This window comes from Lagenorhynchus albirostris, chromosome 1, assembly GCF_949774975.1.
Source record: "Lagenorhynchus albirostris chromosome 1, mLagAlb1.1, whole genome shotgun sequence".
NCBI lineage: Eukaryota > Metazoa > Chordata > Mammalia > Artiodactyla > Delphinidae > Lagenorhynchus > Lagenorhynchus albirostris.
The window spans coordinates 174,018,683-174,044,829 of record NC_083095.1 but is presented as its reverse complement, the minus strand read 5'-3'; the positions used below and the strand labels follow the sequence as shown (position 1 = coordinate 174,044,829).

Here is a 26,147-nt window from a genome sequence, read left to right as displayed (position 1 = left end):
ACTCTGTCGCTCAGTGCTTCACCTGGGGATGACTTCACACTGCCACTGGTTGTGATGCAGACACTCCGGGGCCCAGTGGGAGATCTGGGTGACAATTTGATATTTCAGTGTGGAGTCTGGGAGGTAGAAGCTCCGCAGTCACGAGTGCGGTCTGTGAATCAGTGGTTCCAGCTCGCCACACCCGCAAGGCCCCCGAGGCCTTAGAGCCCCACTGAGGTGTGATGTCTGGCCCCGCAGATCCAGGATCTGGAATGTCAACCCCGCCGGGAGATTCTCATAGGTGGCCAAGGCCGAGAACCCCTGGTGTCAGTGAACAACTGCCTTCGAGTTCCCTTGAAAGCTTAACCTGTGGTAATAGCGGGAGGAAAAGCAGCTGGGCAGCTGGGCCAGTGATGATGGCTGAGTGCCGAGAGGAGGCATCCAGGGTGGATGCTGTGGCTGCCCTGGTCCAGAGGACGCTTCTCCACACCACCCGGATTTGAGATGCCTTCAGTCAGTCGCTTATTTGTTTTAAAATGTGCCGTTTTTAAAAATGTACATTTTGGACCTGGGAGCTGGGTAGGGTGGGCCCTAATTGTAGCAATACCATCAGAATCTTTCCCTGTAAATTCCCGTATGTCACACGTGACCTGGTTCTGGTCATTTTGAGATGTTAGCTGGCCTGGGTAACTTCAGCCAGGGCCTTTGACAGCACGAGGGCAACGAATGTCATGAAGGGCAGGGAGATTGGAAGTCTGAAGGCCCTCCTATTCTAAAATTCTGCCTAACCGTATCCTACACCTGCCAAGGCCCTTGTGACCTCCTGTCCCAAGATGTTAAAATTGATACAAACTCATTAATCAGTTCAGCTTCCTGTGGGCAGAGTGAGCGTTCGTGGGCTAAACTCGCCTCCTGATAAACCATGTAGGACCTTGGAGAAAATGCTCTGGGTTCTAACAATAGCTTTCTAAGCTAATTTTAGAAGAAAACCCTTCTGGGGAGTTCCTTGGTGGCCTAGCGGTTAGGATTCCAGGCTTTCACCGCCGTGGCCCAGGTTCAATCCCTGGTTGTAGAACAGATCCTGCAAACCACGTGATGCGGCTGGGGTGGGGGTAGGGGGGGAAGGTTACAAAAGAACCAAATGGAAATCCAGGAGTTGAAAAGTACTCTGAAATAAAATTCATATTAAAAAAAAAGAACAAGAAAAGAAAAGAAAACCCTTCTGTAAATCGGGGATTGCCAAAATGAACAAACATTTACGAATTCTGGTTCAGGAATGGGTGGAGGGTTGAGAGTGGCTCTAACTGTCAAAGAGAAGCAGCAGCAGTGTGACACATTTGGGCACAATTGTGTGCTCATTTTTTTCACAGGCATAGTATCTTCTCTGAGAACTTGATTTTCGCATCTTTCTCCTGAAGGTCAATAGCTGTGGTATGAATTTAGAGTTTGCCACCCACCCCCGTGCCCCTGTAACCGACCCAGGCCCCGAATCCTGTGTGAGCACGGGGATGGTGCTCAGAGGACGGGGGGAGGGCGGTGAGGGCCGCTCGCAGCTGCCCACACCATCCGCGGCCCCGGGCCTGAGGGTCGAGAGCAGCTTCGTACACCCGCCAGAACCCGGCAGCTCTGACTTAGCTCTAGGTGAGAAGTACAGCGAGGGTAGTGCCCGCGGTCAGAAACATGTTTTGTTTTCCTGATCAAGAAAATAGCATTTCTTCATTCCCAGCTCCCCTTCCCTCCTGGCTCTGCAGCAAGGGCAGTTGAGCTAACCCTCTGGTCAGCCTGTCCTGGGTGACCTCACCATTTTCTGAGGACATGGCAGACTAAGCAGGCCTCCAAAGCTGGGCATTTGGAGTAAAGCCTGAAGCCTGGAATTGATTCTGTTTTCAGCTGACTGTCCTGTGCCCCCGGCAGTCACTTCTTTCACAGTGACCGACTGAACTGGCCTGTGGAGCTGGGCCCAACACGTGCATCCTCAGCTTGGTTTTCTCACTTTCCGGGGTATGATCTTGAGTGGACATTGGCCTGCAGACTGGCACTGTGTTTTATGGAGGCCTGAGTCATGATAACGTCCAAGCTTGCTTTCAGCTCTGGAGATCTGGGAGACAGTAACCTTGGGGCCCCGAAGACCTTCACTCCATCTACAGAAGCCGGAACACCTCTTGAGGTGGAATTATTCATAGGGCAACAACAATAATAATAATAACTTTGCTTTAGAACTTTATATTTGAGATCATGCTTTTATACACTTCATTTGATTGTAATAACCGCTCTGTGATGTGGGTTGAATTGTAATTTTTTAGTTGAGGAATTGAAGGCTCTGAGAGGTGGATAAACTCTAATTGATGAAGGAGCCAGTTTTTAAACCCAGCTGGTCTGACTTCAGTGCAGTGGTGATTTTCCTGTGATGTGCTCCCTCACAGGGGAAGCAGGGACCATATTTTTCTCAATCAATCAAAGCAATTAAAGTAATCACTATACCAAACCCAATCATATGAAACATTCAATTTAATCATCACAGCAGGACTGTTAAATGAATAAAACAGTACTTTCTTCCTTTTTTCTAGAGGCAGCATTATAGAATGAAAGGGCATAAAACCATGATACAAGTCGGAAATCCCGACGTCTAGTGTCTCTACCTGAATTTTCTTATTTATAAAATAGAATCAGTAACATTTATTATTTCCCATTGCAGGGCTTTTAAGGTACTTTGAAAACTGTACCATTATTTTTTAAACTTCTGAAGTCCCTTCACCCCACTTTCCTTCATCAGCTTAGATGCTTTTCAAGATGTTAGGAGGAAGAGAATATATTACATTTGCTCAGGGATACTTTTAACACTTAGGTGAAATCATTTGTATTAATAGATCTGGAAAGAGAGATTTAGAAGGAGATGCTTTCTTTTGATAGAGTGAGATGAGCTATAGTCATGTTGAGTCGTGGGTGAACATCCGAGCTACTCAGAGTCCAGCGTGCATGCCCAGGTCTCTGAGTGAGTGCCGCCGCCGAGTGAGCTGAGGTGTTTGGGACCCAGCCCTCTACCTCCATGTTGGTGCCCTGGATGGCAGTTTCTGTGCTCCGAGAACACAATCTGATGCAGCCAGTTAGCTATGTTCTTAGAAGCTTAAAAAATAAATTTTTGGCCTCCTCAGTACATTTTAAAGTAAAACAAAAATTGTGGAAGGATCTAGACAGGTTGCAAAAGAGGAAATAATAAAAAAAAATTGGGCAGTCAACACGAATAACCCTGCCAACTTGACAGGTGATCAAAGAAACTCAAATTGAAAACGGTTACACTTTTAACCTGTCCAGTTGGAGAACATTTTTTCAAAACATTCAAGGTGAGTGTTGGTGAAGGGGAGGTGAGACAGACACTGGTGGGGAAGTACACTGGTACAGCTTTTCTGCAAAGATACTGGGATGTATATGTGGGGAGCCTTACAGTTATTAATGACCTTAGAGCAAGTAATTCCAAGTACAGGATGTTTTCTTATGGAAATAATATAGTCATAGGTCACACAAATACTTATCTGTGGGTATATTCATTATGGTGTTAATCATAATTGCAAAAATATTAAAAATAAATGTTCAATAGTAGGGGGATGGTTAATAAATTATTCAACAATGTAATGGAATATAGTCAGCCATTTAAAGTCACGTTTTTGAATAACACTTTAATGGTAAGAAAAATGTTAATGAGGATAAAAGTGGGATGCAAACCTGTTTGCTTTAGGTAGATACGAATAAATACCTCTATATCTTAAGCTGATAGTAATAATCTGGGCAGAGGAATTATTTTTCTGTATACTGTTTTTATTTTCCAAAAATTTCTTCAATCTGAATGTAACACATTTTATAATCAGAAAAACATTATTTGAAGAAAATTCAGGGGATAGGAATGTCTTCATTAAATCCAGATCTTTTAAAATGTAAAATAAAATTTTAAGGTATTACAAATAAGAGTTACACTACCATTTCAGCAAATGAATGAATAAATTAGGCAGATTTCCAAGAGGTTATTGATTTAAAAGAAAAAATGGCAAACCACTGTGGGTAATATTCACATTTTGATGGTAGTTATAAAGAAACCACTAATTTTCTAAAACAGCAGGTGCTGAGTTGGAGACTTCTAGAGGTGTTTAATTTCACCACCTATTTTTTACATAGTGCCTATATTTTAAAGTGAAGAAAGCTTAAGGTTTCAGCTAGAAAGAGAAATTTGTTTCTGAATATCACTTGAAGTTTTGGTGTTTCTGGAAAAGATTTAATAATTGCTCAAAATAAGTACCTGATTGATTTACTTTGAAGAATGCATTTTCTTAATCAGCATTGTGAATTAAGTGGGGCTGTTCAGATGGGTCATTTTTTACTTAAATTTTAAATATTTATGGTCAGACTGATGCCAGATAATATATGACATCTTGAATGTGCTTATGAAACACTGAACTTCTGCATTTTGTTTTACAGTGTAGCTCTCGCAATATATTACCACATCAAAAACAGGTAGGTGGATTTTGATTAATTTTGTGCTAAAAACATCACACATATCTACTGTGATGTTTTTCCTATTACGTTCTAGTTCCTCAGCCTTTGAGTTTTATATTCTTATTTCATTTTCATAGAATCTCTAAAGTTAGTACAATTTACCCACACTTCCTAGGTAAATGCTGAACTGCTTCTGAGTCAGAGGACACGAAATGAAGCCAGCAAAACAAAGTTTCTTGACAATGTTCAGCCTCCTCTTGACTTTATTTTCTGTATAATTTGCTTAAACATTCTGTCTGTTATAAAATATTTTAACAATTTTCTGTGTGCAGCTTTAACATGAAAAAATGTCTAGTTTATAGTTTCAATTCAGTAGAAAAAGTTTTGTTGTAAATTTAGTCATAAACTATTTTAATGTAGTAGAAATTCTCTCTCTGATAGATGTCTGGAGATAGTTCAGTTAATTTTAAAAGTCAGTTAAAACAGGGACTCACAGAAGAATCATTTAAACATTTACCTTAAGCATTTTAATTCAACATAAAACATGTAAAAGTACACTCATTTGCCAGTTTTATGCAGCACTGAGGCTTCTGCTTTGAGCGTGGGGCATTGATTACTGAAGTGCTGTCCTTTTATAAGCCACACCTGTTTTGTGTGTGTTTTTTGGTTTGTTTTTGTAATCAATAGCGAGAAAACTTGTGACATTTGCTAAACAATGACTGTAGAATCTTTTAGGCTTTGACCACACCTGATCTACAGCAAACTTGTTTTTAGTGATTTCCTTTTATTGGGTCTTTATGAAGCATCCTTCTTCGTTTTCATGAGAACAAAGCCACTCTCACTGCAGTCCTCTTCCACTGATGGGTGTGACATTTACATGTGTTATATGAGTGTAGTAACAGTTCCGGGAACCAGCAAGGTCACCTTTTGGCTAGCGTGGGTCTCCGTGGTGGGGGCCACAGCCCTGGAGTCTATTTTAGGAAGGGGACAAGGGAGAGTTGTGACAAGCAGTGACGTGGAGGGTAGATGACAGAGCTTGTGATGGACAGGTTATGGGAAAACACAGCCATTGGAAGCAAATACCTGGAAAGGTATTCTCTGTAATGACCTTTCTCTGTAGTGTAACTGTGATTCATGGTTCATTATGGTGCTTGAGAAGTTTGGATTTACGAACTTACAAAATGTAGGATACTGGAACTTCGAACCTTGACCAGAATAACTTAGTGACAGTGTAGATTCGTCTTGCTGCTTATTTCTATGATAGTAGTTCACACTTTTTAAACACTTAGGTCTTAACTAGCAATGTAATACCATTGGTGAAACTCAGATGTGTTCTCAAAACAGTTTTGCATTAGCGTCTCCGATTTCTCAGTTCTTAGACTCTATGGGCCTCAAAGCTAATCTGTAGCCATAGCTATTAATAATAAGACCCAACTCCATTAAATGCTTACTCTGACCGCCCTGGTCAGCTCTTTGCATGCCTTATCTCATTTAATTTTTTATAACAGCTCCATGAGGTGATTCTGACATTATCTCCATTTTACAGATAAAGAAACTGAGGCATAGAGTGATTTTTTAAATAATTTGCCTGAGATTACACAACTAGTAAAGTGGGGAATTGGGAATTGAACCCAAGCAATATACCACTGAGACTTTAAATGATATGCTCTGCTGGGTTAATGGTGATACATTGGGCCGAGAGGAAGTGGAGAGAGTCCAACAGAAAAGTCAGCCTGTGGAAACAAGCATGATTAATTTACAGATTGTAGCCTGAAAGTGTCTTGAGAAGAGGTGTCTGCAGACTCCCTCTTTGATAAGTCATACTGACCCAGCCTCAGGGGCTGGTGATAGATCCCTTAGCTTTGATAGAGACTGTACTGAGATTCATAGCTTTTAATGGAAGTGAAAGCAAAATCCACTTCTCAGAGGAGTCATTTTAGCTTAAATTCTGAATCCTTATTTATATTTCTGAACCTACATTTTGATTTTTAAAATTACTTGTGAAAGTTTCTCGAGAGTGCTGAATGGTGTTTCAGGGGCTCTCACTCCTCAGGAGAACTGAACAGGGCTGAAGAGCCAGAGGAGTTGGGGGCGTCCCTCACCTTCCTCCTTGAGTACCTGGCAGAGGCGGTTGGCAGTCGAGGGGGATCACGATTCCTCAGCGCCAGGTGCACTTTATGTTTTCACCCCACTCTCCAGTCCTGACTGCTTGAGCCGTGCTTTTATTCGGGTTCATCTAAATCTTTGCTGTCTGTCCTGCAGGCTAGTGAGAAGCAGCACAGGTATGAATGCCCAGAGCTTTAAAAACAGTTCCCACTGTGCAAAGACAGGGATGAAAATTGAGCTGTCCTGCCAAGCTCTTTCTTTCGCTTTTATTTTGATGCAGACAGTAAGTTCATAGAACAGAAACTGTAGTGTTTGCCACGGGGCGTGCGTGTCAGGGACAGATCTGCAGCCTTCTGATACTTGCAAGCCTAGTTGACGTTGGAAAATTGTGTGCTGTTAACCAAAGCAGTGGTTTCCAAATTTGGTTTTTAAATAAAAAATTTTAGACAAAACTCAAATGACATAAAACAGGTGGAGGTAGAGCCATCACTAGTGGAGTGTGGACGACCCCCCCCAGAGCCCAGCAGCCCCGCTGAGCTCACGGTGAACGCTGCCACTTTAAATGGGTCTGTGCAGTTACCGGCTTGGTAACAACCAGTTACACTTTTCTACGTGTCCCCTCTTGTTTTTCAATATACAATCATGAAACTCCTCATTAGCGAAGTGGTTAAGTTGCATGCTGTGAAACTTTCAAACTAATCTCCAGGACACACTATGAGTGTTCATTGTTACCCTCAGACTTCTTTCTTGTCGACCACAACGTAAGGATGGTTTAAACAGATCTGTCAGCCTTTAGATTTAGATTTGGTTTATTTGAAAATTTAGATTTGGTTCATTTGAAAACTCAGGAAATGAAAATCTAGATTTTCACTTAATTAAACTAAATGTGATTCATAACCTTTATTTCTTGGACTATTCAAAAATGATTAAGTGTTGTCCCCAAGAAAAACAAATTATAATTCATGAATAATCAGTAGCATCTCTTAACAGCACTGCTTCTGTTTCTTGAAATAACAGCTGAATCAAAATATATTTTTGTTTCCTTTTGACTGGCACTCATTCTTGCAGAAGGTAAACTCCGTTTTCTGTTATTTCTCCCCCCGGCCCGCCCCCCCAACCAGGGACCCAGATGGAAGGATGCTCTTGGATATTTTCGATGAGAACCTTCACCCTCTTTCGGTAACCCTCCCCCGGGGTCTCAGGGTGTTGTCCAGTCGTGTCTCTGTTATTCTTGTTGGGCGGCCAGTCATTGAGAATCTCTCCTTTCCCAGAAATGCGAAGTGCCACCAGATTATGACAAACACAACCCAGAGCAGAAGCAGATTTACCGGTTTGTTCGGACACTGTTCAGTGCTGCTCAGCTGACTGCGGAATGTGCCATTGTCACCCTGGTGAGTGCCCACAGGGTGACGCGGTCGTGGAGTGGGGCGCAGGCAGGAATGTCCGTCACGGACCTGGGAAGCACAGCACCACTTCAGGGTTGTCTTTTATCTGGGAGGGTAGCGACGGGATCTCCTAAAAGAGGGTGCGTGTGTGGTCTGCTCCACAGTGCCCACCTAAAGCCCATTGTCAGATCGCACTCAGAATCAGGAAAGCTAAAATGCTGCGTGCAGGTAAGTGAAGCACGGGGCCCGAGGGCCTGAGAAGGACCAGCGCCGCCTCATTAACGTCCAGGTTTGTGGTGTTGGTTCCCTGCAGAGGTTTAATACCATTGATCAGATGTGATAAGTTCATATATTGGAAGGACTGCTGTAGTTGCTGCCTTCTCTTTTGTGATTTTCATGTAAATATGTGTCTGTAAGATACTCAGAGACAGCATGGACATAAATCTGCACTTTAAGACTTGAGATAAAAATCTGTAACCTTACTTAGACCCTGAAAACCTTAGGGACGGACTCTTTAGGTCAGATCTCATTTGGGAAATAGATTTGGCAGTGTAGCCCATTGTCACTGACCTTTCGTCACTGACATTGTGTGCAACTCAGATAAGAAGTAAGCTCTGCCAGTGCACGGGCTGCCCCGAGGGACCAGAAAGTCATCCCTGCAGTTCCTGAGAAGAGATTGGTGTGTGACAGAAAGTGTACAGGACCCTTTGTGTCTCTGCCACACTAAGAGCCCTGTACTCTCGGATGACTGGACAGTAACCTGTTTGTTCATTTCTTCTCTCATGGAACTTGCCGCCTGGTAGGTTAACAGACATTCAACAAGTCTTCCTCTGGTGATCTGGAGTGATGATAGGTCCTTAGGTCATGATTGGGAAGCATATTTATTGCTCAGCTTTGTTCCTCCAAAGGATGTCACGTCCTTAACAAAACACACCTTGGGCAGCAGGATTGATATTTTAATGAAAGGAGATTGTGATAAAGGGGAGGGAAGGGTGAGAAAATCAGATGACACCGTGGATAAGATTAGTACTAAAATCCACACCATGATGAAAGATTCATTTTGAAGCTTCTGCAGATGGAATGTGGTGGGGTTTTTTTTACCTTCCATTCCTAAGAAAACTGTGACCTGACCGTGCCCTGTAGTGCCTTAGAGTTTGGATTTATTAGCATGAAGGAGAAGGTTAGCGTCCTGTGGAGGACACAGTTTCTGCAGAGACATGGAGAACATGTAAAGTGTGTTTCCCTGTCTCCGAGGGTGGCTGGGAGGGGTGGCTAGTTTGTCTTGGGAGTACTACGAGAGTGATGTGTATTTGTCAGTCACTGGAACTGCTGAAATCTTCTCTTGTCCTGTGACATCAGCTGGTGGCTTAGCAGGGGATTAGCATACATATATGGCGGTCTTGCTGGCTACAGCCTAAAGGTGAGCAGCTTCGGGGCCCGCACAGCAGGCCCAGCTCTGCAGACCGATTCTCTGGGGCCTGCTTGGTTGGCCGAGTCAGCCTGGGGCCTGTGGGCAGAGGGCAGACAGCTGCGAGCTCTGAGCGAGCCCCATGAATGATGATCCTGCCCTTCTCTCCAGTCTCTAGAGGTAGAAGCAGCCGTTCACAACAGGTCCGGTCTAGAGCTGGCAGAGCTGCATCTCTCTCGGCCTTTCTCCTGGGCCTTCTCTTGGCGGCATGCCCGGGGGGAGGCGGGGGGCCCCACAGTTAGCTCTGCACTGCTGCACACAAGGAACCAGACTGCAGCCTGCCTGTGCAAGGAGCTTCCAGGACCTTCAGCCACTTGCTCCTGGCTGTATCAGGGAGCACCAGTCATGCCAGCCCAGCTGGGTCCCCCTCGAGTGGCCTGGCAGGTCCAGCCATTGCTGCATGGCCATGAGGGCTGCCATTCAGCCCCTGGACTGCAGCCCCAAAGTGCCTCTCAGAGGCTGGTGCTCTGATGTTGAGGCGACCTGTGGAATCTATCCATTCTGACCCCGAAGACTCCCTTTTTAGGTCACGTTAGTGGTTTCTAAGGAAGTCAAAAGCTGTTGTTCAGATGGTGTCCAGTGACGAATCCAAATATCTCATTCTTGTGCTCCTTCAAATACTAGCAAATAGGAAGCGCTGTTGAGGTCCCAGTTGGCTAAGCTCTGGGTACGAGAGTCTTAAGATGAATGGACCCAGTGCTGCTCTTTAAAATCCATGGAAAAATTCCAGCATCGTCGGAAGTTTGGTCACATATCCTGGATTCCATGAGCTTGCATTTTCTTCCTCCCCCGTGCCTTTAACAGTTTTATTTTGTACAGTCAACCGAATGCTCTTTGTAGCTCAGTAAGTGCTCACTGGCCTGTATTTTCTAGAGACTCCCAAGGATGGTCCTTCTTATGAAAGTAAATCTGCAAATTTAATTGAGCAAGAGTGTCCTGTTAGCAGGTCTAGGGAATGGTGTTGAGAAAGAATCAATTGTCTGTTATTTTACTTGGCAGAGAATTAAAACACCCAAGTGGGAATTTACTAAAGAAATTGCAGCTGACCCTTGAGTATAGCTTTACTGGCAAGTTCTGCTAAATTACATGCTGTTTAAGTGGCGCTTATTATGAATGCCTTATCTCCCAACATAACAACTGCCTTCCCTCAGTAATGGACTGTATTTTCATGTCTGATTCCTCTAGTTAGCCCTAGTGGAATATCAGACATGGTAGATGCCCGTTATTTTTTTCTAAATGTTATCTTAAATATTATCTAGTGTACCTGTTAATATCTATCTACTATGGTAAAGTAAGAAGAAAATTGAGTCGCCTTCTTTCTGTACTGAGTCAATGAGGAGCTGTTTCGTTGGGGAGCTTGGAGAGGTTTACATAGCTCGTCTGTATAAAGGAATAGAGTCTTACGGATCTGGATGAAGACTGTTCATAACAATTGCTTTAAAAAATCTGGAGTTAGGTCCAGCTTCAGTTTTCTGCTTGTTTTTTTTTTTTTAAGAAATATTTTATTTTATTTATTTTTTGGCCGCACCACATAGCTTGTGGGATCTTAGTTCCCCGACCAGGGATTGAACCCGCGCCCTCGGCAGTGAAAGTGTGGAGTCCTAACCACTGGACCACCAGGGAATTCCCTATCATACATCTTTTTGATTCTCTCCTTGGTAGAATGAGAAGAATTAGTCATCAACCTTTGTAAAAACTATGGAAGTAATCATTCCACAGTTCAGAAAAATGTAAAACATACCAATAAACAGATTTTTATGAAGGGGGACTTTAAAAGGCATTCGTACCTTGTGATCCAGCTTAAGCAGTGGGCTTTGTGGGTATTTCTGATGTTTGTCTTCAAACTAAATTATGGCAGTTTATAAATCCTATATTACATGGTTTCATTTTACAACTTCAGCTGGAATTACTTCATTTAAAAACAATCACTTCAGGGACTTCCCTGGTGGTCCAGTGGTTAAGACTCCATGCTCCCAATGCAGGAGGTCTGGGTTCGATCCCTGGTCAGGGAACTAGATCCTGCATGCCGCAACTCAGCCTGCATGCCTCAACTGAAGATCCCTCACGCAGCAACGAAGCTCTGACGTACTGCAGCTAAGACCCGGCGAAGGCAAATACATGCATACATACATACATACATACATAAATATAAAAAAAAATAAGATACTTCACACCCATTAGGATGACAGTAATTAAAAAATACAGAAAACAACAAGTGTTGGCAAGGATGTGGAAACACTGTAACCGTTGTGCATTACCGGTGGGGATGTAAATGGTTCAGCTGCCGTGGAAGATAGTATGGTGGTTCTTCAAAAAATTAAACATAGATTATGATATGATCCAGCAGTTCCACTTCTGGGTGTATACCCGACAGAATCAAAAGCAGAGACTCGAACAGATACTTGTACACCAGTGTTCACAGCAACATTATTCACAGTAACCGAAAGAGGAAACCACTCAAATGTCTGTCAGTGGATGATAGATAAACAAAATGTGGTCCATACATAAAATGGATCATTATTCAGCCTTGAAAAGGGAGGACATGTTGACACATGCTACAATGTGGAACATTATGCTCAATGAAAGAAGCCAATCACAAAAGGACAAATACACTGCGATTCCACCTATGTAAGGTACCTAGAGTAGTCACAGTCACGGAGGCGGAAAGTACAAAGGTGGGTGCCAGGGGCCAGGGGAGGGGAAGTGGGGAGTTGTAATAGGTACAGAGTTTCAATTTGGGAAGATGAAAAGGTTCTGGAAATAGAGATAGATGGTGGCGATTTCACAACACTGTGACTGTTCTTAATGCCACAGAAATGATTAAGTGGTAAATCTTATGTGTATTTTACCATAATAATAAAAAAATGCATTTATCAACACTGCCTGTAAATCTACAATTACCTCAAAATAAAGAGTTTAATTTAGAAACAACTACAGATAGAAGAAAATAGGTTTCTTCCTTTCACATCCTTTGTTCTCCTTCTTGGCACATTGGTGGTTTTGTTTTGTTTTGTTTTGTTTGTTTTTTTCAAACGGAACTTTTTTTTTTTTTTGGCTGTGTTGGGTCTTCGTTGCTGCATGCAGGCTTTCTCTAGTTGCGGCGAGCAGGGGCTACGCTTTGTTGTGGTGCGCGGGCTTCTCATTGTAGTGGCTTCTTGTTGCGGAGCACGGGCTCTAGGAGCGCGGGCTTCAGTAGTTGTGGCTCGCGGGTTCTAGAGCGCAGGCTCAGTAGTTGTGGCGCACGGGCTTAGTTGCTCCGCGGCATGTGGGATCTTCCCGGACCAGGGGTCGAGCCCGTGTCCCCTGCATTGGCAGGCGGATTCTTAACCACTGCGCTACCAGGGAAGCCCGGTGGTTTGTTGAATGTGTGTTGATGTCATAGTTGGTAGAGTGATAAATTAACCCGCAGCTCCTAGAACACTTTCCTGCCCCGGAGTCTTAAGGGCCGGCCTCATTCACACATCCAGTTACGGAGTGTGCCTCTCAGCCCATTTTGCCTCAGACTCGTTGAGCCCTTTGACTTTTTAAAATACATGTGATCAGGCTGTCAGCGCCTGTTTAAAGCTGAGCTGGGGGAGTGCAGTGAACAGCTGGGAGTTGGTTCGCGTGTGTTGGCGGGTGTGGAGCAGTAACAAGGTAGGTCACTGGGCGCCGGCGTGCTCGTGTCTTCCAGGTGTACCTCGAAAGGCTTCTAACATATGCAGAGATTGACATCTGTCCGGCCAACTGGAAGCGGATTGTTCTGGGGGCCATCCTGCTGGCCTCCAAGGTATGGGACGACCAGGCCGTGTGGAATGTGGACTACTGCCAGATCCTGAAGGACATCACGGTGGAGGACATGTGAGTGTGGGCGGGGGTGTCTGCAGAGGAAACCCTCCCCTTTGTGGACCTGCTCAGTGTGGTTATGAGTGGATGTGATTGCACGTCTGTTGTGGGCTGGCCGAGCAAGGACACAGTTGCTGAAAGCCTTATTCTAGGCGAACCTTCCTTTACCTTCCTGCTCCCTGTCTGCGGTGGGGCTCATCCCAGCTCTGTATCTACTGCAGACTGATGACTGGCAGCAGATGGGCTAAAATGTTACCTGTTTCTGTTCAGAGAGAAGACTTTCACTGCTTTTGTCACGTTTTGCAAGTTCAGTTGCTTAAAATGCGCGTTGTGTCCTCGAGGTCCCCCTGTGCTGTCCTGGTCGGGCTGCGTGTTCTCAGGGCACCATCCTGAGCTCACACTTAGCTGCGGCCCGGGGGCTGGGGTCCCAGGGGCTGGGCGTACAAGAAGTGGGGTCAGAACCTCCCAGGAGCAATGAGCTGTTTTGGAAACACTCAATCAGATGAATTTCTTACAGTTCCTTATGGTTTACAGGCATTTCTGACATGATTCTTGCTAATATTTTTCTCGTCTTGTTTGGCTTCCTTGAGGAAGCTCTCAGCTGGAGCAGGTTCCACTGTGTCCCAGTCCACATACAGGTCCCTGGACCCAGTGACCAGTGCAGGCTCCTCCCCACCCTACCCCCCCTCTTCCGGTTGCTGGTTCGCTGGGCACCCCATTTTTGTGCTGCCCTGGGAGCTCCTGTTTGTGTTTTGGGTCTTTTGCCAGAGCCTTTTCCTGCTGCATACCTGTATGACTCCTTCCTACATGTCATTCTTTATCATAAAAAGTAAGACAAATATGAAGTTTTTGACAGCAAGAAAAATAAAATGAGCATATTTTTAAAAATTCTTGATTACATTTTTTTTGTTTATTGACCTGAATTTATTTATTATAAAGTTTTACATCAGAACTATTTCCTTATAATTATCCCCTTCGGGGCAGTAAATCCATCAAGCCCGTTTTCTCTGCATCACTGTTAGTTTTTTGATGATTTATCACATAACAAGCTGTCAGATGTCCCTGGAGGATGTACTTCTGCCGTTTGGAAATTCAGATTTGGGGAATTATTTTTATTTTCTAAATCTTGCCTTAGTTGGAAAACACAGAAGCTCTAAAATCTTTATTTCCCCCCCAAACTTAAACATTCTGTTCAAGAAAACACTCAGTATTCAGGCTGTTTTTTCCCTAAGGAACCCTGGGAAACTGCCACCTTGTTCAAAACAAGATTCCTCTTGACTTTAATCCTAGTTATACCCTCAACAAGAGGCAGTGGTGTCTAGATACCATTTGGGGCAGGAATAGCTAGCTGACTAGTTCTCTTAACATTTATACTAAAAACTTGCTGGCACTGGAGAATGGGATCTGCAGTGGCACCTCTTAGCCACCGGGTGGCAGTCTGTCCACAGGCAGCTCCCAGGTTGCCCAGGAGAACACTTCTGCCTTAGCGTATTTTTGACACTTAAGATTTTACCTGGGTTCCAGTATTTCACAGGATGACCTCTTATTAAATCTCACTGAAAGGAGCCATAAATACAAGTCATTAAAAGTGTAAAGTTTAGCACAACACACACATTTGGGGCTTTACTCCTTTCTCGAAGCTGCATCGAAGCAGTCCCTCCGATTAAATGACCTGAATGCGACGTCTTGGTTCCTCCCTCTGAGGCGCTCAGGCCTTCGATAACGACTTGCTGAGGTTTCTCGCTTCTGATCTGCCTGGGAGCTTCCGTCGGGGAACCAGCCACCCTGCCGCCTCAGTGCTCCCGCCCCCGTTGTCATAGCAGCGCTAGACGGGCTCGGATGGCTAGATGGGGCCCCTGGCCAGGAGCAGACGAGCTGCCCCGCCCCGCCCCCCCGCCCCCCACCCCCGGGAGCAGCCCTCCCCCACCTGGCTCCTCCCCGCCGGGAGCTGGTCGCTTCCGGGGCTCAGTTCAGCTCTCACTTCCCGGAAGCCTTCCCTGGATCCCTCCGCCCAGGCTGAGCTTGGTGCGCTCCTTTCAGTAACAGGAATTATGGAGCACCAACCTCATGTCAGGTGCTGAGCTGGGGCCAGGCTGCACCATCAGATGTCACGGTTTCTGGCTCCGAGGAGACAAGGAGGGGAGACTGTGATAAAGGACAGAAGTGATCCCGAGGTGCTGCCTGGAGAGGTGGCCCTGGAGCAGTGCTCCCAGACAGACCTGTCGCTGAGGACGCTTCTCCCCCGGCAGTAACTACCGAGAAGTAGGCCTGATGACAGGGAAGTTTTCAGATGCATTCTGGCCGCCCTGGTTCGTCTTCATACAGCTGGTTGGCACCCTTGTGGACCAGGGGCTGTCGCTGAGTAGTTCTGAGGGGGCGGACAGGACCAGCAGCGGCAGCTCGCAGGAGTGTTAGAGATGCACGTTCTCGGGCCCACCCAGACCTGCCGGATCAGATGGGTGGGCCCAGCAGGGGGACCTCACATGCCCTGCAGGTGATGGGTGTGCACTGGGGCTGGGGAACCGCTCCTCCTCCCGTGGTCCGGAGGAAGGCCGGTCAGCGCGTCCTCACCTCTCCTCCCGGGAAGGGCAGTCCTCTGGGTCTTGGGGAGGCCTGTCCTCCAGGCTGCTGTCCGCCCTCACTGGACTCCACTTGACAGCTCTCGACTGCATCTTCTGCCCTGTTTGAGCCAATGGCTCACGCGGAAAGGTGAGGCCAGAGCCTGCCGTGTGTGTGCGCGCGCGCGCGCGTGCACAGATGTTCTCAGTCTCAGTGTCAGGGTCGCCCTTAAGCACTTTCTGGTGATCATCCCAGTTAATCAGGACTCATCCTTCCGGTCACTGGACCAGGTGGACTTGGCTGTGTCCAGCAGCCTGCCCAGGAGGCCACAGGTGGGGACAATGGCTGAGCTGTGCGTTTGTGGCTTTCTCTGCAGGAACGAGCTGGAGCGACAGTTCCTCGAATTGCTCCAGTTCAACATCAACGTGCCCTCCAGTGTTTATGCCAAGTATTATTTTGATCTTCGTTCTCTGGCGGAAGCCAACAACCTGAGCTTCCCCTTGGAGCCCCTTAGCAGGGAGAGGGCCCATAAGCTGGAGGTAAGAGGTGTCGGTGCCCGGCGGGTGCACTGCTGCCGACTGAGCTGTGTGCTCACGGCAGTTCCTGATACTGCTTGTCGTAAAATAAGGACGAGGTGCCCTGGATTTAATTTGTACAACCTCATATTTTTAATAACCTTATTAATGGCGGCTTTTACTTAATGTGCACTGATTGTTTTTTAAGTCAAAGAAGTTTTTTAAAAACCCGTTTTTTAAAAAATGTACCCACAAAAAGAGTGTTCCCAGCATGCACTTTTATAAGGAAAAAGTTACCAGATGACCCTACCGATTGGGAATCCGAAAAAGTTTGATTCTGCCTTTTTATTTTTCATTTTTTCAAAGTATTTTCTCCACAGCCCAGTTAGAGCCAGGGCCAGCCCCTGTGGTCTTGGCCTGGGTTCTGGGCCATCACTGATAAGCTGTGTGACTCTTGTGTCTTACACTTGTGTGTAGCTCAGCTTTGCACGTGCACCCAGCTCTTCCCATCCGACTTTGACGGCTGAAAGTGTGGGGACAAGGAGGCTCACGGGTTAGAGCCCTCCTTCAGAGGAGGTGCAGAGGCCCTCTGCACCTTCATCCCGAGTGTCCTCGGTGCCGAGGGCCGGCCAGGGCGAGGGCGCTGGCTCCCGGCTGACCTGATTACCTCCCCTCTGCCCCCAGGCCATCTCCCGCCTCTGCGAGGATAAGTACAAGGACCTGCGAAGACCCACGAGGAAGCGGTCAGCGAGTGCTGACAATCTGACTCTGCCGAGGTGGTCCCCGGCCATCATCTCCTAACCGTGGGCGTCCCCGCTGGAGGCCGTGCCATCCCTCAGTTTCTCCTTTAGTTCGAGAAAAGACAGTCTTGGGGTGGTTTGGTTTTGTTTCTCTCTTCCTTTTTTTAAAATTCATAGCTCCGCCAGGCTGCCTTGATGAGCGCCTCCGCGCCACGCGCACGCGCAGCAGGGCTCCGAGGACGCGAAGTCGGTACCGTGGGATCCAGTCCAGCCTTCCCCAGCCCCGGAACAGCGCTTCCTTCGTGGAGGAAAGACTCTAACCCTGGAGGAGGCAGGGAAGGGAAAGGAAGTCGGCTAGAGGCACGGAAAGCGGCTTGGCCACTTCCTAAGCCCCCCACCGTCGGTCAGTAGCCGGAACCGACAGGAAAGCCCCGCGTAGGTGACGAAGTTGGATGTGCATTCAAGTCACACGCCGCGTTCACCGCCCCACCTGGATCAGTATGTCCCGTAAGACTTCTTGCCTTCCTTCTTGCTGCTTCTCGGGGGTTTGGGGGGGGGGATTTTTGTTTGTTTTCTTCTGTTTTGGTCCCACAGAGCAGAGAATATAGTTTGTACCCACCATGGCACAGACATCCAAATAAATAGTACTGGCTGTTTCTCTCTGCACAACTCCTGCGAGCTGTCTTCTGAGCTTTCTTCCTCTCCAGGGGGAGCACTTGTCACGTTTCTGTGCACCTTTATTTTAGCCGGTTTTCTCCACAGTGGCAGAATCAACTTGACTGTAGTGCTGAGCCAAACGTAGCCCTTTCCCCCGACTCCTCCCCCCGGGAACATTCTAGATCACATGGGTGCTTGTGCCTTCTGGTCCTGCGGTGGTTTCTCTCTGCCCTGACGCCCTGGTGGAGGCTGCTCCCCCGCGGCCCGCGTGGGAGCCCTTCCTCCCCCTGCCCACCCCCTCCTCTACTTCCACGTCCATTGTGCAAGCAATATTCCTCTCAATTTTTATATGTTTACTTTAAATCAAAGTTAGTCTATTTGTATAAAATTTTTTAAAAATCTAAAATTTAAAAAAACGGGGGTGGGGGTGGGTATTCCCGTGGAAGATCATTGAAGGGCAAAATGTTCCTATTTACTGAGGTATTTTTCACAGAATGATTGAATAAAAAACTCAACTTGCATTTTCATTGTGGGTGCTTAGTGAAGTTATACAAAATTAAACTGTGAAGGTTTATGCGTTATTAATTGTGACCACCTCTTTTCGTTTCTGACTATCCCTCATTTCCTTATGGGCTGGATAAAAATCTGTTACAGCAAGTAAAATTAAAGGGTTAACGATAGAATACCACGTCAGTCTTAAGAATCTGGGTCAGTGAAGCATACAATGCTTTGGGGTTTGCACATTTTCTTGGGACACAAATGACAGAGGTTTCTAAGTTTCTCCTTCATCAGGTCTTTGAGGCAAATGGCAGCAGAAATCTGTGTTTCACCTTCCTCCTGTGTGAGCTTGGAAAACTTTGGAATCTTAGGTTATTAGTCTGTGCCCTAAACTCATCCACCTGCTCCCCGGACATGCCTGCTCCAGATGAGACATGCTTTGCTTAATGGGAGGGACTCGGAAACACCCAGCATCCCAAGAACACCAAGCCAATACTAGTCAGGTTCTGTGAAATTTGTATCATGTGTAAATGGAACTGTTTGGGCCAGAAATACTGTCAAATTCTTTCTGGCTTAAACTTTCAAAAGCAAACAAGCAGAATATGAAAAGTTAATTATCTTTCCATTATAATTGTGTTGATACACTCTGTATGGGTTCCAGAATCAGCTTCTCTCGTCAAGTAAGAGTTGGATTTAGAATTTGAAATAGAGACCTAAACATATAGAAAATATCATTTTATATTCCCTAATCTATATAGCTTAAAAAGGGACATATTTTCTTAACTGAATACGAATACCTCTCAAATTAGTTCCTCCCATGTAAAGTATCGTATTTTACCCAACATCCATTTCAGGAAAGAGGTTCTGCTGCCTTTAAAGCAGACATCTTATTTTTATCCCTTTTATTTGAATGAGAGAGATTTGAAAATTGAATTATGTAAATATTTCAATGCATCTGCTATTATTTTATGGAGTTTATTAAACTACTTAAAAAATTGTATAGTCTATTTATTGTATGTATGTACATACAGTCTGATAACTGAAAGTGGGTTCCGTAAAACCTGACTCAGTCTTGTTTAGACTATGAATATTGTTTTAGCCCTGTGCACTGGACTCTACCTCTGTATAGGAAAATTTTCCATATAAATGAGCATTGATCTGTATTAATTGGTTATGTTTCTTACACTAAGGATTTTTAAAACTCTGCTGTAAGTGTAGATTTCAGTTTTACTTTTGCAGTGTGAATCACTTGACACGAAGGTAGATACTTTAGGTTTGTTTTATTTTTCTACATGATGATGGAGACTTACATTTTGTTCTCTGGTTTGTTCTAAGTTTGCCAAAAAAACACCCGACAACAACCAGTACAGTACCTATTGATAAATCATCGTGATGTAATTTGTTTGCAAGGTGACTCATGCCCTACAATTAAAGCTGTATTGCTATTTAGGAACACATTGTCTTAGTGTAGTTTTTGAATGGACAGTTTTCATCATTAATGAAGGATGAAGAAAACCACACAATTTACTGACTTTAAGTTTAGATTTGACTTAACAAATGAAAGTATCTCAATGAATTTTTCCTTTTTGGCTTTTTTTTCTTTTTAAACTGGGAGAAGAGAAAGAAGTCAGGGATTTAAAACCAAATTGGAGGGCAAGGTGGGAGGTCCTACCAAGATCCCCGACGTGCCCTGTGCCTTATGCGCTGCCTGAGGCCATCGTCTGGCTCCTCTCCCAGGCTGGCTGGCTTCCCGAGCCTCTCCTTTTGGCCTTTGGCAAGACCATCTCCATCTTGGGCTTTCCCTTGGGTCTGGGGGTTTTGATCCTCAGCTGAGCTGCAGAGCAGAATTTTGGGAGTGAGCGACTCTGATCCTTTCAGGCTGCTTTTGGTAACCTCTCACCTGGGGCTGTATTTTACAGCTTTGAATTTTTTAAATAATAAAATATAATTCCTAGTTCATTGTAGGTACTTATTGTTAGATAAATGGATACAGAGAACAAATAGTGCCTACCTTCCTGCTGCATTTTTTGAATATGACACTGAGATAAAATTGAACAGGTTTTGTGGATGCTGAGTGAACCAGTTCTTTTCAAGAGCAGTGGAGAAGTGTTGTTATGTGTTCGGTAGGTGCTGAGTGATCCTCAGAAGGACTGGGGCCTCCTGGAGGCCTAGCAGAGCTCTCGCCACTTGTGTAGCAATGCCCTGTTTCATCTGTGATCCCTTCAGCCCCCTTGGCTTCAGTGGAGTCAGCGTCTCAAGACTCCCGTTGGATGGATCATGGAGACATGGATTGTCTCCTGAAAGGCCAACCAGGGAGCCCCTAACCTTGTCGAAAAAGAGAAGGAAGTAGGGAACACACCCTTGAGTGAAATGGGAAAAGGACACTGAAGGACTAATTTGGGATTCGTATTTTAAGCTCTGTGGGTTGCAAGGAAGGCCCCTGCACACACGTGCATGCAGGTCATGACTGGCAGCCCCCGAACACCGAGCCTTCCCAGCACTTGTGCACGAAAACAGATCATCCCGCAGGTGCCAGCAGACCCCGCCGGGAAGGGAGGCGTGCAGGGGCTCACAGTTGCCAGAGCTGCTGGACTCGGACCGGCCCGGGGCAGGGGCTTCCTTCCACTTCTTCCTGGTAGGTTTTCTTACTAAGTTTGAATGTCTGGAGCTGCTCAAGGTCAACAGTGTCACTTTCCATTAGAAGCATTCATCTCTGACTTGAAAGGGTCACAGGAGGCCTCTGTGTGTCTGCATCGCTGTGAGTGTGGGCTGTAGGTCAATGCCCGGGAGGTCCTGGTACCCACGTTGTCCATCGTAGGTCTTGTAGGAAGTACCCTGGAGGAACCTGTGTCCTTTAGGGACTCGGTCTGGGTAGGGAGCTTTATTCCTTAAAGAACTTTGTTTCAACAGAATGCTGGATAAAAGTACGGCATTCCAAAGTAACTGCCATTTTGAACAAAAATATTAAATGTAACTAGAACTTAGGCAAAACATTTATAGTAACAAACATTGGTATTGATTTGTATTGTAATGGAACCTTGGGTTTCAGTCTCAGACCAAAGTTAACTTGCTTTGCCACCTTGGACAAGTTACTTCACCTCTCTGGATCACTCAGTGAATTTGACTGGCAGAGATACACTTGCTCACGTTTTCACCACCTGTCTTACTGTTTCTAAACACACTCTGCTCAGCCATTCTTGCATCACGAATGGTGGATGCTGCTCTGTGTGGATGTAGGAAGGCCGGACCCATTGAAAGACAAGTCCGAGCTTATCTGTGAGTTTCCCCGGGGAAATCGGTTGTCTCTTCCAGGGCACCCTCCCAAAGAGGTGGCCATCGGCAGATACAGCTGTTCTTAAGAGGAGGATGTGGGTATCCAGAATTCAGCTGCTGTCTGTCCTTCCTGGGTCTGCCCTAATGCACCTCAATCTGCAGCTTGTCCAGTTGGGTTTTACTGTACCTTGTGGTTCTTGTCCATGTTGATGGACAATGAAAATCTTGCAACAGTGAAGTTGGGCGTTGGAATCCTCCCCTGACAAATGTCTTGAGAAGACATCTTTGTGTTAGCCCCCAGGTGATGCTTCTCCTTCTTAGACCTGCAGACCCAAAGCTCTGGGGGCCACCCTGGAGGAGGAGGCCTTCACTCCCGCCCTGTGGCACTTCCGTGGAATTTGACCACTTGCAGGTTTCCCAGATCTGCCTCTGCTCACCAGCTCCTGGATCTTTTGCAAAGGACTTGCATTTGCGGGGACCAAAGGAGTTGGGGGTCCACTCCAAAGAGAAGAGCTGCATTTGGGGGCAGCATAAGGTAAAGCAGTTGACTGTGCAGGGTCAGGACGCACGAGTACGAGGCCTCGCCAGGGCACACGGTCTGGCAAGTCTCAGAGCTTGGCTGGATTCCCAGAGCTTCATCTTTCTTTAAAGCGAAGAAATGTGTCACCCCCTGGGTCACCCTAAGATCCTTCCACTCCTAATACTCAGTTATCCTACGAATCACTTAGTTATTCTGAGATTTCCAGGAGCACTGTTGGGACTCACAAGAGATTTACTCACCCCTGCAATATTACGAAAACAAACACAGAATTTGGGAAAGCCTACCGTGAAGCGTTCCAAGGTCTCACCGGGGAGGGAAAGACGAATCTGGTTGGTGCATTTTCTGCTTCCAGTCAGGACCGTGAGTGTGCAGGTGGCCCACTGTCACTGAGGCAAAGTGGACACAGAAGGCCTGGGGCACCATGGGGATGGGACCACCAGGGCGACGGGACCACGTACAAACGGGTTCGACCAAGGCAGGAGGCAAGGAGACTTCATGCAGATGTTCATCTGACGAGAGTCCCAGGCGGTAACTGATCACCCTCTTGTGTTTCTGTTTCTTTTTCTTCTTCATCATCATCTTGTATTTTCATTTTTATTATATTTGATCGTTATCTGCATCTCTTCTATCAGCTTTTATAGTCCTATACTGACTGATGGCCTTTCAGAAGGTCAACAGTGGATTTAAAAGTACATTGGTAAGGAAAGACAAGATAGGAGTAGGGGGAGTAAGAAGTACTAACTACTATGTATAAAATGAATAAGCTACAAGGATATATTGTATAGCACAGGGAATAGAGCCGATGTTTTATAATAACTATAAATGGAGTATAACCTTTAAAAATTGTGAATCACTGAAATTTATATAATATTATAAATCAACTATACCTCAATAAAATATAGTAATAAACAATAATAAAAGCTTACAGAAAGTATTAAAAAAGTACATTGGTAAAGTAGATTGGCCTATAGATAAAGTGACTCTTTTAAAGCTTATGTTATTAAATGTAATGGGGAATTTAATTGGTGAGATTTTAATGTCTTCAAATATTTATGGCTATTCTGCTTTTTCATTTTTCAGAATTTCTCTCAGGCTTCCAAGATTTAAAAACAAAAAGGTTTTGTTAACACATAGTGAAAAATACATTTCTGTGATATCTTTGTAAGATTATTTCATGGTGCTGTAATCTGAGCCCTCTTTGGAAGAAACGTGGATTTAAATTACGGAAGAGTTCCCTGATTATTGATTTCTGAAGGATTGAAAAAGTTAATGGTACAAGGGAGAAAATGGTACACTAAGACTCTTAAGGCATCCCCAAAGAGCTCTTATTCATTAAGCCTTAGTGAATTCTTCAACATGCAGCCCCTCCTTTCCCGACTTTGTTTATTCAGCAAAGCCAAGAATGTGACCCCCCCAAATTTTTTACACAAAATTAAAATGCTATATACTCATCAGAATAGTCAGAATCTTATTTTCCTTCTTAACTTACAAGTAGTGATCATGCAGTGAAGTAGATGTTCCATGTTGCTGCTAATTTTAGTTTGTCAGCATTTTCTGGAAGCAACCAAAAGTCATATGTATTTAGACAGCTATGATTTCTGCCAACCCAGCTGGCTTCAGGAACTGGGCGGGGGGGGGGGGTTCATTCTTACTTTATGCCGAAATCTGTTTGGGATGATGGCTGTTACCATTGGTCTTTTGACCTCTGATTTGCATTTATTTGAAAGATTTGAGTTGACCGTCCTTAATAAATAATCCCATTCCTATGTATTCTTACTTGGATAGCCCATGAAAACAAAAATCAGAGTTTAATTCACTGAGTAAAGCATTAGCCTTATTTTATAAGTGCTAAAGAGCAAGCATAATTTATTGCACAAATAAAATGAATAGTATGTGATTTTTTTCCTTAAATTCCTGCAGACACATGGATTTGGAATTCCTTTTGTAATTTGTGATTTCTCTTCCCAGGAACACACTGGCTTACCACACCTCACAGCAGAAAGTGATACATTTCATGTTCTTAGGCTAAAATATTCTAGTAGATCCATTTTCAGAACTTAATCCCAGTCTTGAAATATTTAAATTCTTTTTTATATTTATTCCCCGGCATGAGCCTGACACCTTGCATACATCGTTAATCCTTTGGGTGAAAGAGGATCAACCCAACAGAAACATTCCTCTTTACATTACCTCCTTGTGGAATAAGGAAGGAGCAGAAAGGGATGTAAGAACTTGTTCATCTAGAATCAGAAAATCTCAGTGTTGGAATCATCATCCACATTCATTTTCAGATGAGGAAATTAGGTTCAGGATGTGAAGTGAAGGTGAAATGAACATGAAGGTCAAGTCTGGCTTTGGCTTTGGTAGCTAACAAATAATTGGTCCTGATGGGAACCATGTTGATTTTTCACCTTGAGTACCTTGAGGATTAAAACCTCATTGCAAACCAATAATTATGTAAGTGTTGATATTCAAAAGTCACACGTTCATAACTCTGTTCCATTTGAATCTATCCTTCATTTAAGATGAACACAACTGACGGAAATTATGGGTCCCATGTTGAACTGAGTTGCTGACTATGAAGCTAATAAGTCTAAAGCTTCCCTGACATCTACATTCCTGTTTACATATTTGCAGCAATGAACCTAAAAGATCAATGTTATATTTACAAACTCCAGTGGTAAAATATGTGGACAGATCCTGCATACAGTTGGACATAATTTAAAATGTATGCCTCGTCCTTGGAGCTGTTCCTTTTATGCCACTCTTTACAGTCAGTAAGGACTCAGGGAGCCTTCCATGTGCACACAGTGCTGTGCTGATAAAAGAAGGGAAAGACACTGTCCCTGCCCTTCTGGAGCTTACAGTTGAAGTACAAAGATGAAGTGTTTTTTTCTTATAAATGAGGGGACAATAGGGAAATTAGAATATAGACAGAATGGAATTAGAATATAGACAGAATCTATGGATCTAAGGATCATATACTTATAGCTTAGTGAAAATAGGCTAATGGACTACAGAAGTCAGGAAAGGCTTCCTAGCAGATGTGGGACTGTGGCGGAGCCCTGGAATCTTTGTAGGATACAAACTGGAAGAGAAAAGGGATTCTAAGCAAAGATAACAAGTGTGGCATGGTGAGGCTGAGGACCAGTGTGAAAGGATAAAAATATGTGCAGTACATCCAAGGGATACTGAGTAAGCAGGGCTGGGTTTGTCGGACCTGGAAACCTGGGCTTCTGCCAGGAGAGATCGGATATGTGTGCTCACATTTTCATTCCTCCAACAAGGCAGCTGCTAGAGATAACTGCCTGGCCTCAGATGAGTTCTGCTATGGATTAGCTCTGTGACCCCAAGCAAATCACTTAACCTTTCTGAACCTCCATTCTCGCATCTGTAAAGCGAGGACCAAAATAGTACTTACCTCCTAGGACGAATGAAGATTCAGATGAGAAGAGAACCCGTGCCTGGAACACAGTGAATGTTCAGTATGTGTTCGATATATTTTGATTCTGGCCTGCTGCCTGTAAGGACCAGGCTTCCTAGGCAAGCCCTTCATCCTACTTCGCTCACCTAGAGAAGATCATCCTGAACGCAGAGAGGATGTGGCAGCAGCAGCATCTGTAGAAAGCCATTCTCTGAGTCATCCCCGAGGACCGCAGGCTGGGCTGAGGCAGCCTAGGCCACAGACTCAGCCTTCGCTTTTTCAGAGTCAAGAGACCCAGAAGGGCTGGGCAGGGTAGCTGAGGAGAAAGGAAGCACAAGAGGAAGTAAGTTATCTCAGTGGGGATGAATCATCCAGTAGCTATTTGAACCCGTTTCCCCAGGGAGCATCCTTGCCTCAGACAGGAACCCAGCAGAGTTAGAGCCAATGACATGGGCATCAGCTTTGGCTTCACTGGAATGGCTAACATGCTCACATCCCCAAGCCCTCCCAGCTGCCATTTATACATGGAGAATGAACCCTTGGCCACACACCACGAGAAGGAAGAGTGACTTGGTCTCCCCAGGCCATTAAAGAGTTTCCAGTGCCTCAAAACGCAGCTAGTAAACAAGCACTAAAAGATCTGCATTGAAGGTCACCTCTGCCCGGGAGCTGCTGCCAACAGTCCTGGCCTT

At 45.1% G+C, this 26,147-nt stretch overlaps 1 protein-coding gene across 1 annotated transcript in view; it reads left to right on the top strand.

Annotated features, from left to right (window-relative positions):
• Positions 1-18,246, top strand: part of CCNY (cyclin Y) — a 126,220-nt gene extending 107,974 nt beyond the window's left edge. The window contains exons 5-10 of the mRNA XM_060160720.1: positions 4,447-4,482; positions 7,692-7,749; positions 7,842-7,961; positions 13,097-13,263; positions 16,184-16,346; positions 17,007-18,246. Of these exons, the coding sequence (XP_060016703.1) occupies positions 4,447-4,482; positions 7,692-7,749; positions 7,842-7,961; positions 13,097-13,263; positions 16,184-16,346; positions 17,007-17,123 (661 nt within the window). The 3' untranslated portion in view covers positions 17,124-18,246. The remainder of the gene's footprint in view (positions 1-4,446; positions 4,483-7,691; positions 7,750-7,841; positions 7,962-13,096; positions 13,264-16,183; positions 16,347-17,006) is intronic.
• Positions 18,247-26,147: the final 7,901 nt, after the last annotated feature.